Here is a 15,144-nt window from a genome sequence, read left to right as displayed (position 1 = left end):
CTACAAACAAAACAGCAATACACTTTCAACTAAAACATACACCCAAAACTCGTTTTTTTCTTACATTTAATCATAGAGATTATATATATAATTCTTTTTTTCGCACATTTAATCATAGAGATGATACATATATATAGTTGGAGATAGATCCAACTAATTCCAAATATGAATATGGAGATTAAGATATTGTCTTAACCAATTCTAAACTTATCATTCAAACATTATCTCCAAATATATGAACTAAACTTATCATTCAAACATTATCTCCAAATATATGAACAACTAATTAAGCATAAATAACATATTCATTTTTATTATAATTTACAATATTTTATTATTGTTTTAAGAAGTGCATGTCAACTTAAGCACAAAATTACACATCACCTCCTTGCAAGTGATAATTTGATCCAAATTCTGTAAATAAAAATTAATAAATAAGACACGTTAATGTTAATGTTAATATCAATTCAAGTGCAAAGCCAAAGCTCAATTCCCCACTTTGGCAGATAAAAATCATCCAATCCACAGCAGAAGTCCATAATCATATGAACGCCCAGATCATTTGATGGTACTATTTTCTTACTCTTAACTGACTGCTTATTTCGAAATTCTTGGCTTTTGCATATACACACCGATTGAATCCAACAAATCTCCACTTCTCCCAAACAGGCCTACAATCTTTCCGATAACGTCTGTCTCAAAATAAGTTCCGCGCTCAGGCCCGCATGGTCCAAATTTCCTTTGATTCGTATGAAATGTCAAAGATTTGATCACAAACCCAAATTCCGGCGAAGGTATGAAACGTTCAAAATAACCGCTGAGTTTGGTGACGAACTCCTCTGGGTAATTCAAATTGCACTGTGTTCAAAAGTCGACAGAACCATTAAATTCTTTATTTTCTGAGTTATTTAATATTTCATCGAGAGGTTGAACGCATACATCACATCTAACTTGGTGCCTAATCCAATTGAGAATGATACAAGAGTTACCTCTTCTAGAGACCCCACTGCGTTTCCATACAGAAAGCCCTCCATATATTTATCCTTCACGCTTTCATCACCTTCCAGACCATAATGTAGCTGAACTGAAGTTAACAAACCATGGGTTGCTGTCATTGTAATCCGTCTAATTCCTGAATATGTCCCATCACTCCTATCACTCCCCCCAAGACCGCCGTATAATTGCGAGCAACAAAACTCCTGTAAAACGTGGAAATTTTTTGAATAACAAAACTAAGTTTAAAGAAAGATTAACAGGATAAGTTTTATTGGACCAATCTTTAATATGCAAGAGATTGTTGCAATTTGCTGTTATGTTATGCGAACATTTTGAAGCAGTAAAATTACATAAAAAAGAAAAATCTTTTTAATTAAAAGTAATGATTCTTTTGGCTAGATTTTGATAAAAGATAATTTCAGATTTTGAATTATATATATATATATATAAATGACCAATTTAGATTTATCTAAAATTTATAGGGTTTAGAAAATTAAATTTCTAAATAAAAATAAAAATATAAACATATATATAAAATGTAAACATATATAGAGCGATTCCCAGAAAGATCTTTCTCTCAGCATTTGACAAAAGATCCTTTTAAGCTTGGGGATTTTTAATTTATAAGGGATGCCATTAGACGGTTTACAGATATCGTTCTTTTGTTTCAATAGTTATTTTGACCGTTTCCATAGAACCTGCTGCGTCTTTGTTTTTCTTCGATCGATACTGTCAATTTATTTGTCATTATTTTTGTCAGATAGATCAATGAGCATAGATACAGATTTATCTGTAAGCTGTGGGATTACAACAGTTGTCTCTGATAGAAATATCAGTATTATAGATCAGTATGAAGCTTTGTAGAAATCTGATGTATATAATTTTCTTAAGAACTCATGGTTGGTAAACAGAGCTGTAAAGATCAGAGAAAAGAAATCTAGATTATGTATGTATTTTTATTTAAGGTTTTTTCACTGGAAGATGACAGAAACACCGAAGACTCTTCAGAAGAGCTTGTTATTTCATTACTAAATATAATTATTTATAGATACAGAATCAATAATGATCTTCGCTAACTTGAACTGATATCTTACTAACTCTTGTTGACTCACATTAAATTCGCTAACATGTAAACAGTGGGCATCGCCATTGGTGTAGTTGTGATTAATGTTCTAACACCTCCTCTTAATCACGATGAACTAACCTTTTGCTGGTATAAGTCTCAGCTAGGCTTACAACAAAACATTTTATTTTTGCCTTCTTGCTAAAGGGTCCATGCTTGTTCATTTGCTGATGTAGTTTCATTTTCACCTTTATTACTTTCCTTATGAGCTCCTTCAGCTGCTCTTTGCTTATGTACTTAACATTAGCAACTTTTTCTGGATTGGGATTCAAATAAAAACAGAAAACCACAAACTTTTTATTCATCTCTTTACTCAATTACATCATGCTTATATAGGAATTCCTAACCACTTATAACTAACTCTGTTCAACTACTTATAACTAATTTTGTTCAACTGCTCCATAACTAAATCTATTTCTGCATTATTCTCACATCCTCCCTTAATGGAGAAATGGATTTTCTACCATACCTAACTGAATTCTAGAACTTGTACTTGGAATATATGATGTATTCTCTAGATTGCTCTAACTACTGCATTAACAGAGGGTAGTTGGGATTAATACCTTTCTACCACTCCCCCTTAATTCCAACTATATAACAAACTATATATTCTTAATGATGACGACTTAAACTTTAACTTAAACTTTAACTTGCCTGCTGGTCTAAGTCTCAGCTAGGCTTACAACAAAACATTTCATTTTTGTCTTCTTATTAAAAGGTCCATGCTTGTTCCTTTTCCATTGCTGGTGCAATTTCATCTTCACCTTTTTGGGTTTCCTTATGAAATGCCTGTGCTCCTTGCGTACATACTTAAGGTCAACAACCTCTTTTGGATTGAGAGGCAATGCAAGATCTCGAACGAGGTAATTTAATTCATGTTCTCCCCACTTTCCATGGGGAACCAACGAAGGAGTCACCAAAATGCAGTCATCTTTGAAAGTAGATTCAATAAAACTTCTAACAACCGGGCAAGTTTTAATCTCAGTGATTTCTTCAACAGCTTTAATCTCAGTGATTTCTTCAACAGCGTGATCCTCAACAACATGAGTGATTTCTTCAACAGCGTGATCCTCAACAACATGAAACTCTTTGTCAATGAACTCAAAAACACTGCTAATCCCAAACGGGTTCATGAGAAAATGATCATTAAAAGGATCATCGTCAAAAAGGTCTAAAAGAATAGACATATCAGTTAGCTTTATCACACTTCAAACAAAACGCCTTTTCTACAGCCTCTCTCTGCAAAGAAAATCGGACCGACTGAAAAAGAATATGACCACGGTAACTTGCAAAAACACCATACGCAGGTCACGGAGAACAGTTACAGCACTTACGCCTCACGCTGAGGTCGCCTTCCACGCAAGGAGGTCTTGCTGGTCTCAACAGAAGTTTGAAACGCCTCAGCCTTTTGTCCACACGCAGCAACCCAGCACCACGAACTGGCCTCACACATACCAACCTCACGGCTTCTCCTTCCAGCACGCACAGTCTACTCTGCGTCGTCTCTCCTCTTCACGGGCGGACCTTCAAAACAGAAAACTTGATGCCTGAAAGTCACAAACTGCACTCCACCAAACTAATGGCACAGCCGCACAAAAACGCTCCAGTCAGGCTATATAAAACTCACACAGCAAAAAAAAATGCACTCCACGCAGCACACAGCAGCCACAGCCCGACAGACAGCACCCCACGCAGCAGTCTTCACACACACTCTAACAGACAGCACCCCACGCAGCAGTCTTCACGCACACTCTAACAGACAGCACCCCACGCAGCAGTCTTCACGCACACTCTAATGGCAGAGTGGCTCCGAGTTCTGGCAGCCACAATCATGCACCAAGCAATAACAATCTCCTCCACGGCAATCCGATCTCTGCACGGATCCTCAACAGCTTACCACGCAACAGATCAAATCAGTAATCTCGCAAGCCTGAACGGTGTAACATCTCAGGTGTTGCAAGAGATCTCAAGGCATGACGTTATGTGAACTTTGCAAGAAGGAGATAACATGTCGACGTGCAATGGAAGCAGCGAACAGCCAAATACCAAATATTGCTGCTGCCAGATCTGCTACTCTAATCTTCGAAAGAGAGGGCTCACGGATGAAGAACTGCACCTCAACAGACTCATTGCTTCGCAAGAAGTTAACCTCAGAACTCTCATAAACAAAAACAGTCTCTAACGTCTGCAACGAAGAACTCCACAGAAGAAAATGCACTGCACTCAGGGTTACAGGCATGCACTGCACTCAGGGTTACAGGCTTCCTCACCTGCGCTCTCACCCACTGACTTTCTTCACAAAGACAACTCAACAAATTCGATGGTTGCCTTCTCCAACGACAGTAGTCACAGTGGCAGACTACTCCAACAGACTTCAGCGGATCCCTTTCACTTACGACTTTAACCAACAGGCTTAAAATATAAAACCTCAAAAGATTGCAGAATTTACAAAACCGATACCCGAATCTGCTTCACAGCAACTCTCACGCTGCAACTCACGTAGCAACACAACTCCGCTCGGCTTCACACAGCACCTCACGGCTTACAAAACCGATACCCGAATCTGCTTCACAGCAACTCTCACGCTGCAACTCACGCAGCAACACAACTCCGCTCGGCTTCACACAGCACCTCACGGCTTAGGTTCCACACGCCAACACAAAGCACTCGGTTCTTGGACCTTTCACGCCCTCGGGTACACACACACCAAGTCTTATTCGACTCTAATATGATTCTGGACAGTCTCGACCAGATTGTGAAGAAGATCGGTTCTGCTGGGCTCCACGCAGGTGGCACAAACAACACGCCTTCCTCACCTGCCCTCTCACCCCAGCTCAAACCCTGAGCTCTGATACCAAATTAAAAACAGAAAACCACAAACTTTTTATTCATCTCTTTACTCAATTACATCATGCTTATATAGGAATTCCTAACCACTTATAACTAACTCTGTTCAACTACTTATAACTAATTTTGTTCAACTGCTCCATAACTAAATCTATTTCTGCATTATTCTCACAGATCCCGAACAAGATAATCTAATTCACGCTATCCAAACAACGTCCATGGTAGTATCCTCCACTGTAGCAGCCATTTTAGAAGCGGATCCAATCACATTACTAGCAATTGGGTTCAGGGACAAACAAATTTTGCTCTCATGTGGAATGGACTCCAGCTCTGGATATTTATGGTCATCAATAAAATCATTTTATGGATCTAATAATTCTTGTGACTCAAAAATATTATCAGAATAAAAAATATTACCAGGCCCAAAAATACTTCCAAATAGACTCTCTATAAATGCAACATCAAAAATATCAATATCCAACGACCAATGACCTTCTACACACAGTGGCAACCACAACCAACTCATTCACAGTAATAACACTACACACGGAGTCGGAGTCGGATATCAGACAGCAATGTTCATTTCCTTTTCAAGCTTCACTGTCTTTTTCATGCAGCTTCGTCAAACCGTAGCCACGGCAAACTTTACTACTCTGCGCTACAACAGTTCCAACGAAAACTCTTAGGCTTTCACCCCTCTCAGTTTACATCACAATAGGCAGCAGCGGCCTACTCCTCACCCTTCCACGCTTCACTGGGATCAATTCACAAAATGCTTGCACAAGTCTGCAATACAGTCGTTGGATTCCACTTGTCTGACGGTCAACACCACAATGGTAATGCATCAAACAATAATAACACACAATAAAAACACTTCTATGACACAACGCTGATTTGCAGTGGCACCATAATCACCTCCCACGCAACGCAAACCCTCAACGAGCAGCTAAACAACGCTTTCACCTCCAACTCGGATCGGCCCCTTTTCTACTTGTGTGAACGCTAGACTACCACGGCCACTAGCCGACTCCGCCACCAATCATAAAAAAAATTACTTCACAAAAGTTTATATTGTAGAACTGCATATTGCAGAATGGCAAGAGTACAGATAATTTTACCACTGTAAATATACCAAGGCACTCTGCAACGTGGTGACAACAGGGAAGCAATTTTTTTTTTGAAAGAAACAGGAATACATAAATTCAGATAACAGCAGCTACAGCTACTTTATTACAGAACCAAAGAAATTACACAACCAAAAACCGAGAGTGAATTCTCTTCCTTGGCTAAGCATATGTATTTATACCAAAATTAATGTCGGTTACAACAATTAAAATATTCATGTCCCAGGGGTGCTGCCCTTTCATTCTGCAGGCGGTGAGGCGGTGCTGACCTCCGGAAGAATGAAGAGCCAAGGCGGTGGCAAGAAGAGCCAAGGCGGTGGCGGTCGTGAAATAATTATTTTTACATTCTCCCCCTTAATTATTTCACAAAAATGAAAAAAACAAAACTTTGCTATTACATCAAAATGTCCTTACATGATGCATACCCCTATGTTTTCCTTGTGAGTTTCAAAGAGTTCTTTTCCCAAGGGTTTTGTAAATATGTCTGCAAATTGGTCTTCTGATCTGCAGAACTCCATATATATTTCATTATTGCTTACTAATTCTTGAATGAAATGATACCTGGTATCAATATGTTTACTTTTCTTATGGAAAACATGATTTCTTGATAATGCAATAGCAGATTTGTTGTCACAGAAAATATGAGTGGGTTCTCTCTGTTCATGCAACAACTCTTTCAAAATTCTTCTCATCCAAATAGTTTGGCATGCTGCTGTCGTGGCTGCAACATACTCTACTTCAACTGAAGATAGAGTCACAATGGATTGCTTCACTGATGCCCATGAAACTGCACCTAAACCAAAACTGAACACATACCCAGATGTGCTCCTCCTGTCATCAATATTGCCTGCAAAATCACTATTTGTATATCCAGTTAGTTTAAAATTTAAATCAGATGCATACAGGATACCATAATTTCTTGTTCCAGCAACATATCTTAAAATCCTTTTTCCAACTAGCCAATGCGTACTCTTCGGAGACTCCATGAATCTGGAAATTAAACTTACACCAAACATTATATCGGGTCTTGTTGCAGTCAAATACATAATACTTCCAACCAATTGTTTAAACAAGGTTGGATCAATATCTGAACCATGATCATCCTTACTGAGTTTTGTACCAATTGCAATTGGGGTTACAACTGACTTACAATTTTGCATCCTGAACCTTTTCAATATATCCTTTGCATACTTAGATTGACAAATGAAAATACCATCTTCAGATTGAGTTACTTCAATACCAAGAAAATATTTCATTAGGCCTAAATCAGTCATATCAAATTCTCTTTTCATCTTCGTCTTAAAATCATCTATTGAGAGATCTCCAGTGAAAATCAAATCATCAACATACAAGCACACAATCAAAATTTTACCATTCTCGTTTACTTTTGTATACAAAGTTGGCTCACTTGGACTCCTGATGAATCCATTGGTGTTCAGATATTCATCAATTCTACTATACCATACTCGAGGTGCTTGTTTCAATCCATATAATGCTTTCTTTAATTTGTAAACTTTATCTTCTTGACCATCAATTTCATATCCACGAGGTTGTTTCACATAAACCTCTTCTTCTAGAAAACCATTCAAAAATGCAGACTTAACATCCATCTGATATATTTTCCATTTATTTTGTGCAGCTATAGCTAATACCATTCTCACTGTGTCAAGTCTAGCTACAGGTGCAAAAGTTTCATTATAATCAATACCAGGTTGTTGACTAAACCCCTGAGCTACAAGTCTTGCTTTATGCTTTTCAATTTCACCTTCAACATTCACTTTAGTTTTGTAAATCCATTTAACACCTATAGTATTTTTACCTTCAGGCAAATTTACAAGTTCCCAAGTATTATTTCTTTCTATAGCATCAATTTCTTCATCCATGGCTTTTATCCAAACTTTTTCTTTCACAGCTTCATCAAAATTTACTGGATCATATGCAAGTAATGCAAAATTTGAAACTTGATCTATTTCATCATTCTGCTCATACAATTCCTTTAAACTTCTAGTCTTCTGACCTTTAATTCTATTCTTTAATGTAGCTATTGTAAGATTAGAATCATTACTTACATCTGATCCAGTTGTTTGTTGTCCACCATAACTTGATGGTTCGCCATGTTCATGATTTCTCAGTGTTCTGAATTGTAATGGACTAACTCTTGGTGATCGGCTTACTGGTGTGCTTGGAGCAGGTGTATATGGAATTGGTTGTCCACCCTGTGCTTCTTGCTCATCTTCACTATCATATCCATGAGATAATACAGTTGTCTCTACAATAGATTTATCTATCCTTCCATCCCAAGCTTCTTCTTCCTTGAACTCAACATCTTTACTGATAATATATTTCTTAGTGATGGGATTATAAAGTCTATATGCTTTAGACTCGTCACTATATCCAATAAATATACATTTCTCACTTCTATCCTCTAACTTCTTTCTCAATTCTTTAGGAACATGCGCATAAGCAACACAACAAAAAATTCTTAAATGAGATATATGACAACTCTTACCATTCCATGCTTCTTTGGGAACTCGATCCTTCACGCTCTTAGTCGGACTTCTGTTAAGAATATAAACAGCACAAGCTACTGCTTCTCCCCAATATTCATTTGCCCTTTAACATACTTCGAGCCATATTCATGATAGTTCGATTCTTCCTTTCAGTTATTCCATTTTGTTGTGGAGTATAACGTGCAGTAAACTGCCTCTTAATTCCATGTGATTGACAAAACTAAATGAAATCTGTTAGCATGTATTCACCACCTCTATTTGATCTCAAAATTTTAATATGATTTCCACTTTCCTTTTCAACCATAGCTTTAAATCTTTTAAATACAGAAAATGCTTCAGATTTCTGTTTCAGAAGATAAATCCATGTTTTTCGACTGTAGTCATCAATAAAAGTAAAAAATTAAACATTACCAGCCAAAGAAGGTGTTTGCATTGGTCCATATAAATCTGTGTGAACAATCTCCAATGGTCCTCTCACCCTGTACGGAATTCCATAAACAAATTTATGTCTATGATGTTTTGCAAGTATACAACTTTCACATGAGCTCGTCGGTTTTTGAATACTGGGTAACCCTTTCACCATTTGTTTCTTCTGCAGCAAATCTAGACCACCAAAATATAAATGACCATATCTTAAATGCCATAACCATGACTCATCGAAATTCTTAGTTTTGTAAGCATTCAAGGATGGAGTCAATTCATTTCTCATTATAAGCGGAAACATCCTATTCTTTGTCATTTCTACTCTTGCTATCCGCTGCTTACTTGGATATTTGTCAATGATAGTGCACTCATTATTCTTGAAGAACACTATAATTTTTCTCTATCAATTATCCAATGCTCAATAAATTGCATTTCAAGCTAGGTACATAGTAAACATCATCAATTGTTCTTCTATCACCATCTCTAGTATAAACAACAATCATTCCTTTGCCTTTAACACATACCTTAATATCATTACCCAACTTGACTTCAGACTGAATATTGGTGTCTAAATTGGAAAACAAATATTTTTTTCCAGTCATGTGATTGCTACAACCGCTATCTAAAAACCAAATACCATTCGAACATTCTTGAGTCACATTACAAGTCATAAACACCGGCTTCTGACTATCTTCAAATTCCTCTGAGATGTGTGCAGATTGCTTACCAACATCTGCCTGCCTCTTCAAACACTTAGTAGCAAAATGGCCATATCTTTTACAATAATAACATTGAACTTTAGAAATATCATACCTTTGACTTCCTCGATGCCAGGTTCTATTGTAACTCCCCCTTAAATTAGGAGGACGTTGCTGAGATTTCTCTTCATGATCATAATTATCTCGCGGACATCTTTGATCTTTGCTGCCTCGTCCTCTATTACTCGATCTTCCTCTGCCTCTTCCTCTATGAAATTGAAGCTGAGTTTTGAAGGCATTCTCCAATGAGCTATCATCATATCTTGACATCCTCGATTCATGTGCAATCAACGAACCAATCAACTCTTCAATTTGCATTTGACTTGTGTCCTTGAACTCTTCTATGGATACAACAATCGCTTCAAATTTCTTTGGCAAACTTCGAAGGACTTTCTCGATCACCTTCTTGTTTGAGAGGTCTTCTCCATATTGTCGCAATTGATTAACAACACTCATGACTTGAGTCATAAAAGCATCCACAGTTTCACTATCTTTCATCTTCATATTCTCAAAATCTCTTCTCAAATTCTGCAATTTGACATTATTTACTTTCGCTACATCCTAATAACATGATTCAAGGATGTCCCATGCCTCCTTCGAATATTCTGCATTTGATACTTTTGAAAGTATCACGTCATCTAAGCTTTGTTGAATAAGGCCAAGAGCTTTATTGTCTTTCTTTCTGTTTTCTTTCAACAATGTTCGTTCAACATTTGTAAGAGCCATCATTGCTGCCTCATTAGCAGGCTCAGGATATCCATCAGTAACAAATCCCCAAAGATCATGAGAACGCAACAATGTTCTCATTCGAATAAACCAGGAATCATAATTTTTCTCAATTAAAATAGGAATTGACTGAGTAGTGTTGGTATTTGAAGCCATTTTATTTTGGTTTACCAAGTACTTTAATTTCTCCAAAAAAAACTCCTTTCTACTCAATCCAACAATGGTAAAAAAAACTTTAACTCATTAACCACTTAATGTTAATAAGCTAAGTAGAGCCACACATAGTGAGACAAAAATACTGAGATGGAAAAATAAATATATCCAATGCCAAGGGAAGTAGAGCTTTAATATAAATTTCTTCCTTCAACTGTGTAGATATGTTGCTGGAAATAAAAAATGTCCCCATCTACTCAATTGAAACTTCTCCGAATTTAAAAAACATTCTCAGAACGCCTTCAAACATGGAATTTGAAAAATAATTCTACTCCCAATCAAAAACTAGCAATATCATGACAAAATACCTTTCAACATTGGTAGTTGCGACTTATGGTAGATTTATCTCTTTTTCCTTCAAACTTCAAGCTGCCCCATCCAGACACTGCACACTGCCCTCACAAATCTTCAGCAGAATATTGCAGCTCTATTCGACCATGCTCAACAATGGATCCTCACAAATTAGATTTTGCTTCACTCTCAGATTCCAGCGCTGCACAACAATTACGGATTCAGTGCAGCATTAAACAACTCCAGCCATTTCAGTCACAAGCGCTCTGCACTGCATAACAGTTCTGTTCAATCTCACAACAGTTCTGTTCAACCTCACATGACAACAAATTTTAGGTACACAACAATGGCTTCTGAAACAAAGTCCAAACTGGCTCTGATACTAGATGAAAGAAACAGGAATACATAAATTCAGATAATAGCAGCTACAGCTGCTTTATTACAAAACCAAAGAAATTACACAACCAAAAACCAAGAGTGAATACTCTTCCTCGGCTAAGCATATGTATTTATACCAAAATTAATGTCGGTTACAGCAATTAAAATATTCATGTCCAAAGCAGTGCTGCCCTTTCGTTCTGCGCGTTGAGGTGGTGCTGACCTCTGGAAGAATGAAGAGCCAAGGCGGTGGCGGTCGTGAAATAATTATTTTTACATTTTTCCAGCAGTTCCAATAGATAGCTGAAGGCTTGCACACTTGATTGACTAGCAGCAGCTTTCACAGAGTAGTATCCACCTCACCAATCACGCTCTACACAACGGACTTTCTCAACAAAGCTCAATGCATACAACCGAACCTTCACCACACTTCACACAAGCTTACTACTACAACCTCTACACTCGCGAGCCCTTACATTTTCACTCTAATACCATGACAGAGACACTGAAGACTCTTCAGAAGAGCTTGTTATTTCATTACTCAATGGTTGAAGGTCTTCGTGTCTTGAAGAATGATCATGTTGAATGTGAAGCATGTGTACTTGGCAAATAACATGGAGAGAAATTTCCTATACATAAAGAAAAAAAGCAAAGGAAAATACTTGAATTAATCTGAAGCATGTGTAGTTAGCAACCAATATAGGGAGCAATTTCCTACACATAGAAAAAAGCAAAGAAAAATACTTAAATTAATTCATATTGATGTAGGTGGACTTATGCAAATTAATCCATTGGTGGAGCATGGTATTTTTTTTATTTTGGTGGGTGATAGATCTAAGTATACATGGGTTTTATGAAACCATCGGCTTATTTCATAAGAAAGAAGAGCGAGGGCTGTGGAAGTGGAGCGGATGACTGGATCAAACACTGAAGTCGAGGGCTCGGTGGTGTGTGATGCGAAGACTGCTGAGAAGAGTAGGTCGGAGAGCTGTTGCCACCGTGTGAGGAGCCAGTGGGGTTTGAAGATCTGCTGTGGGTGTGCCACCGTGTGAGGAGCCAGTGTGGCTTGAAGCGCTGCTGTGCGTGTGAAGGCCAAGTGTGAAGCCGTAAATCCAAGCCAGCGCTGGACAGTGTTGACTGTGGGCGTCTGCGCCCGGTAGAGGCTGTGGCGTTGTATGAGGATGACGCCGAGTTGCCAGCGGATTTGAGCCACGGATGTGGAAGTGGCCCAGATTGCTAGTATGCTCAGTCTGAAACTTGTGTGAAGTTGTGTGGAGTAATCGCTGACTCGCGAGCACTCGAATGAGAATGATAGAGCTGAGATCTCTGCGTTGAAGCCGTGGTGTAGTGTGGTGAACCTGAAGCGGACGTGAGGCGCATTGAGTTGTGCCCTGCTATTGGCGCTGATTGGAGAGAGCTCTTTTCAGGAAAGGCAATGCAAGCAATGGTGCTTACATTGAAACAAGCAGGATATTTTCAGCTCTGCATGTTCGAAAAAACTAATATGCCTTTTTGGTAAAGCTTTTGTATTTGAAAACATAACTCGCAGTTTAAATGAGGTTCATTTAGGATTCAAAGCAGTGATTTTTACGCTACGGAACTGTGCTGCAAGTTGTAGTCGATATTCATGAGCTGCCCATTGTTGTTGAGAAAATCTGTGTGTGAAGACCCTGTTTTTTTGAAAGTGTGTGCACTGTTGTTGAGAGTCTAAGGCCAATTGAATGCACTATTCAATTCACAATGGTTGATTAATGTTCTAACAGAAGATATATATAAAAGATGGATTTAGTTGGGTATAATATGGATTTAGATTGGTATAATACAGAGATATGGATTTAGATTGGTATAATACAGAGATTTAGCAATAAATTTTGGAGATTTTTTAATTATATTTTTTAGTTAAATTTTTTTAAAATTAAATATTCTACAAGTTTTAACTTTTAATATAAGAATCTTTCACAATTCAAATGCTTTATAAACTTTTAAAGTGTTAAAACCATTTCTACATTCAAAAATACATTTTAAACCTATAATATAATCAAAAATTATTTTGCCAAATTTTAATTAAAAACTTCGAAACTTAAAATAATAAAACAAATACCAAAACTAAGTGCAAACCTTGAAACAGGAAACAGGTTTGCTGCTGCATACTGAAATTCCACAAGAAAACAGACTTACCCCAATACCAACAGAGAAAATACTATCGATCTCTTTCGACACGCGTTGAACAACCTTCTCTACGAGCTCACCCTCGTCACTGGATATTCACAACAGATCAAATAAACGGAGTCAGAAACATGTACTACGATTTATTTATCTTTTTCCCTAGGAAAAAATAATAAATTTTTTTATTGAAAATAAAAGAGTGTTACATTTGCAACATTGCCCTGCAAAACCATTCCATAAAAAAACACAACATGTAACCAGATAACTCCTCGACGTGCCATCAGGCAAGGTAAACATTAAAAATAGGGCAATTACAAAAAAGGCGGTGTCATAGAAAAAGACCTTAGACTGTCTAGTGAAAAAGTCAGACTACCCGATACATAATTTGAAAGAGAAAAGCATTCAAAAGCCTGAGATGTTAATAAAAAAATGATTCACCACAGAGAATGGTGCCATTCAGATCCTCTTTTAGACGGCCTATCTGCAAAGGGTTCTGCTCCCAATAGATATGGCAGAAATAGATGGATGCAAAAGAATCCTTTAACACATCTATTTAATACTATATTTACCTATCAAAGAGCTTATCGTAATAGAGAGTTCTCACCCGTTACATGTGTCCTGGAGATCTAATCCACTTATGTGTGAAACTCGAGAAAGTGCATCTCTCCACTTTTGAAGAGTGGTGGAGTCGTATTGCGGCTCCAGTCTACGCAGGCCCATAGAATACACTCCATCTCCGCTCTGCGTCCGCCGAAGATCAGCGGGCTGGACATGGTAAAAAATAGGAATAATTGGAACCCCGGACTCCAACATGTAAAAGAGCTCATTAAGACACCACTCTGACTCTGCATATCCACGGGAGAAAATGGCAACATGGACGGAGGCGGTTCTAATAGCCTCCTGTATTTGAGATGGAAAGTCATTCCCAACTCGCAATTCTGGCTTGTCCAAAAAGACTCTCAGTCCAGGAATTGCAGAACGGAGGCGATGGTACAGATGACTGGCCAATGTTTTCTTAACATCAACACCGCGATGATTGATGAATACGTGGTAAGAGTCGTTTGGAGATGCAAGGGTGGACGAGGAAGCCATTGGGTGCAGGTAATGGAATGAATAAAGTTCAACAAAGATGAGATGAAGAAGAGATGCTGCGCGTTAGTTTGGCAGCAGTGAATTAAACTGCGTATTTTCCAGGATAGCAATAGGCGTTTGCTACTCCTCTCCCATATTTTTTTTATATGCAATTACTTTCCTTTCATCCAGAAACAATCTGTCGCCTGGCAAATGCAATTATTTTCCTTTCATCCAGAAACAATCTACCGCCTCACAATTTGCACCGCTTTGTTCGCTGTTTGACCTCCTAAAATTATCTTTATTGTTTAATTAACTATGAATTGAAATTAAACAATAATTATAATTATAATTATTTGTTTATTTTGCGCGTTCGCGTCTATGTCGTGTGGTGTGGTAGGTATTGTCCGTAGCCTTTGTTATGACATGTTTGTCTCCTACAGTGTAATTCAAATGTTTGGCTGTGGATTGTTACATATGGAGATTTCTTACCCGTTACACGTGTCGTCGAGATCTAA

The 15,144-nt window shown here is 37.7% G+C and overlaps 1 protein-coding gene across 1 annotated transcript; it reads right to left on the bottom strand.

The window, feature by feature from the left end:
- Positions 1-448: 448 nt before the first annotated feature.
- LOC149211386 (TMV resistance protein N-like) lies at positions 449-14,798 on the bottom strand. Its single transcript, XM_089390421.1, has 4 exons — positions 14,160-14,798; positions 13,568-13,646; positions 990-1,199; positions 449-858 (listed from the first exon to the last, which is right to left on the bottom strand). The coding sequence occupies exons 1-4, from the start codon at positions 14,645-14,647 to the stop codon at positions 598-600; spliced, it is 1,038 nt and encodes a 345-aa protein (XP_089246547.1). The 5' UTR covers positions 14,648-14,798; the 3' UTR covers positions 449-597.
- Between the last annotated feature and the right edge of the window lie 346 nt (positions 14,799-15,144).

Source organism: Pinus tabuliformis, chromosome 1_1 (genome assembly GCF_031772625.1).
Source record: "Pinus tabuliformis cultivar Carrire ecotype Pingquan chromosome 1_1, CPIR1, whole genome shotgun sequence".
In the NCBI taxonomy this organism is placed as follows: domain Eukaryota; kingdom Viridiplantae; phylum Streptophyta; class Pinopsida; order Pinales; family Pinaceae; genus Pinus; species Pinus tabuliformis.
This window is presented reverse-complemented; position numbering and strand designations above follow the sequence as displayed.

Coding starts and splice junctions, on each gene's coding strand:
- LOC149211386 (XM_089390421.1), bottom strand. CDS start 14,647: ATGGCTTCCTCGTCCACCCTTGCATCTCCAAACGACTCTTACCACGTA. Junction 1,200..13,567: donor TTTTCTCTGTTGGTATTGGG/GTAAGTCTGTTT, acceptor CACGTTTTACAG/GAGTTTTGTTGCTCGCAATT. Junction 859..989: donor CAGTGGGGTCTCTAGAAGAG/GTAACTCTTGTA, acceptor TTTTGAACACAG/TGCAATTTGAATTACCCAGA.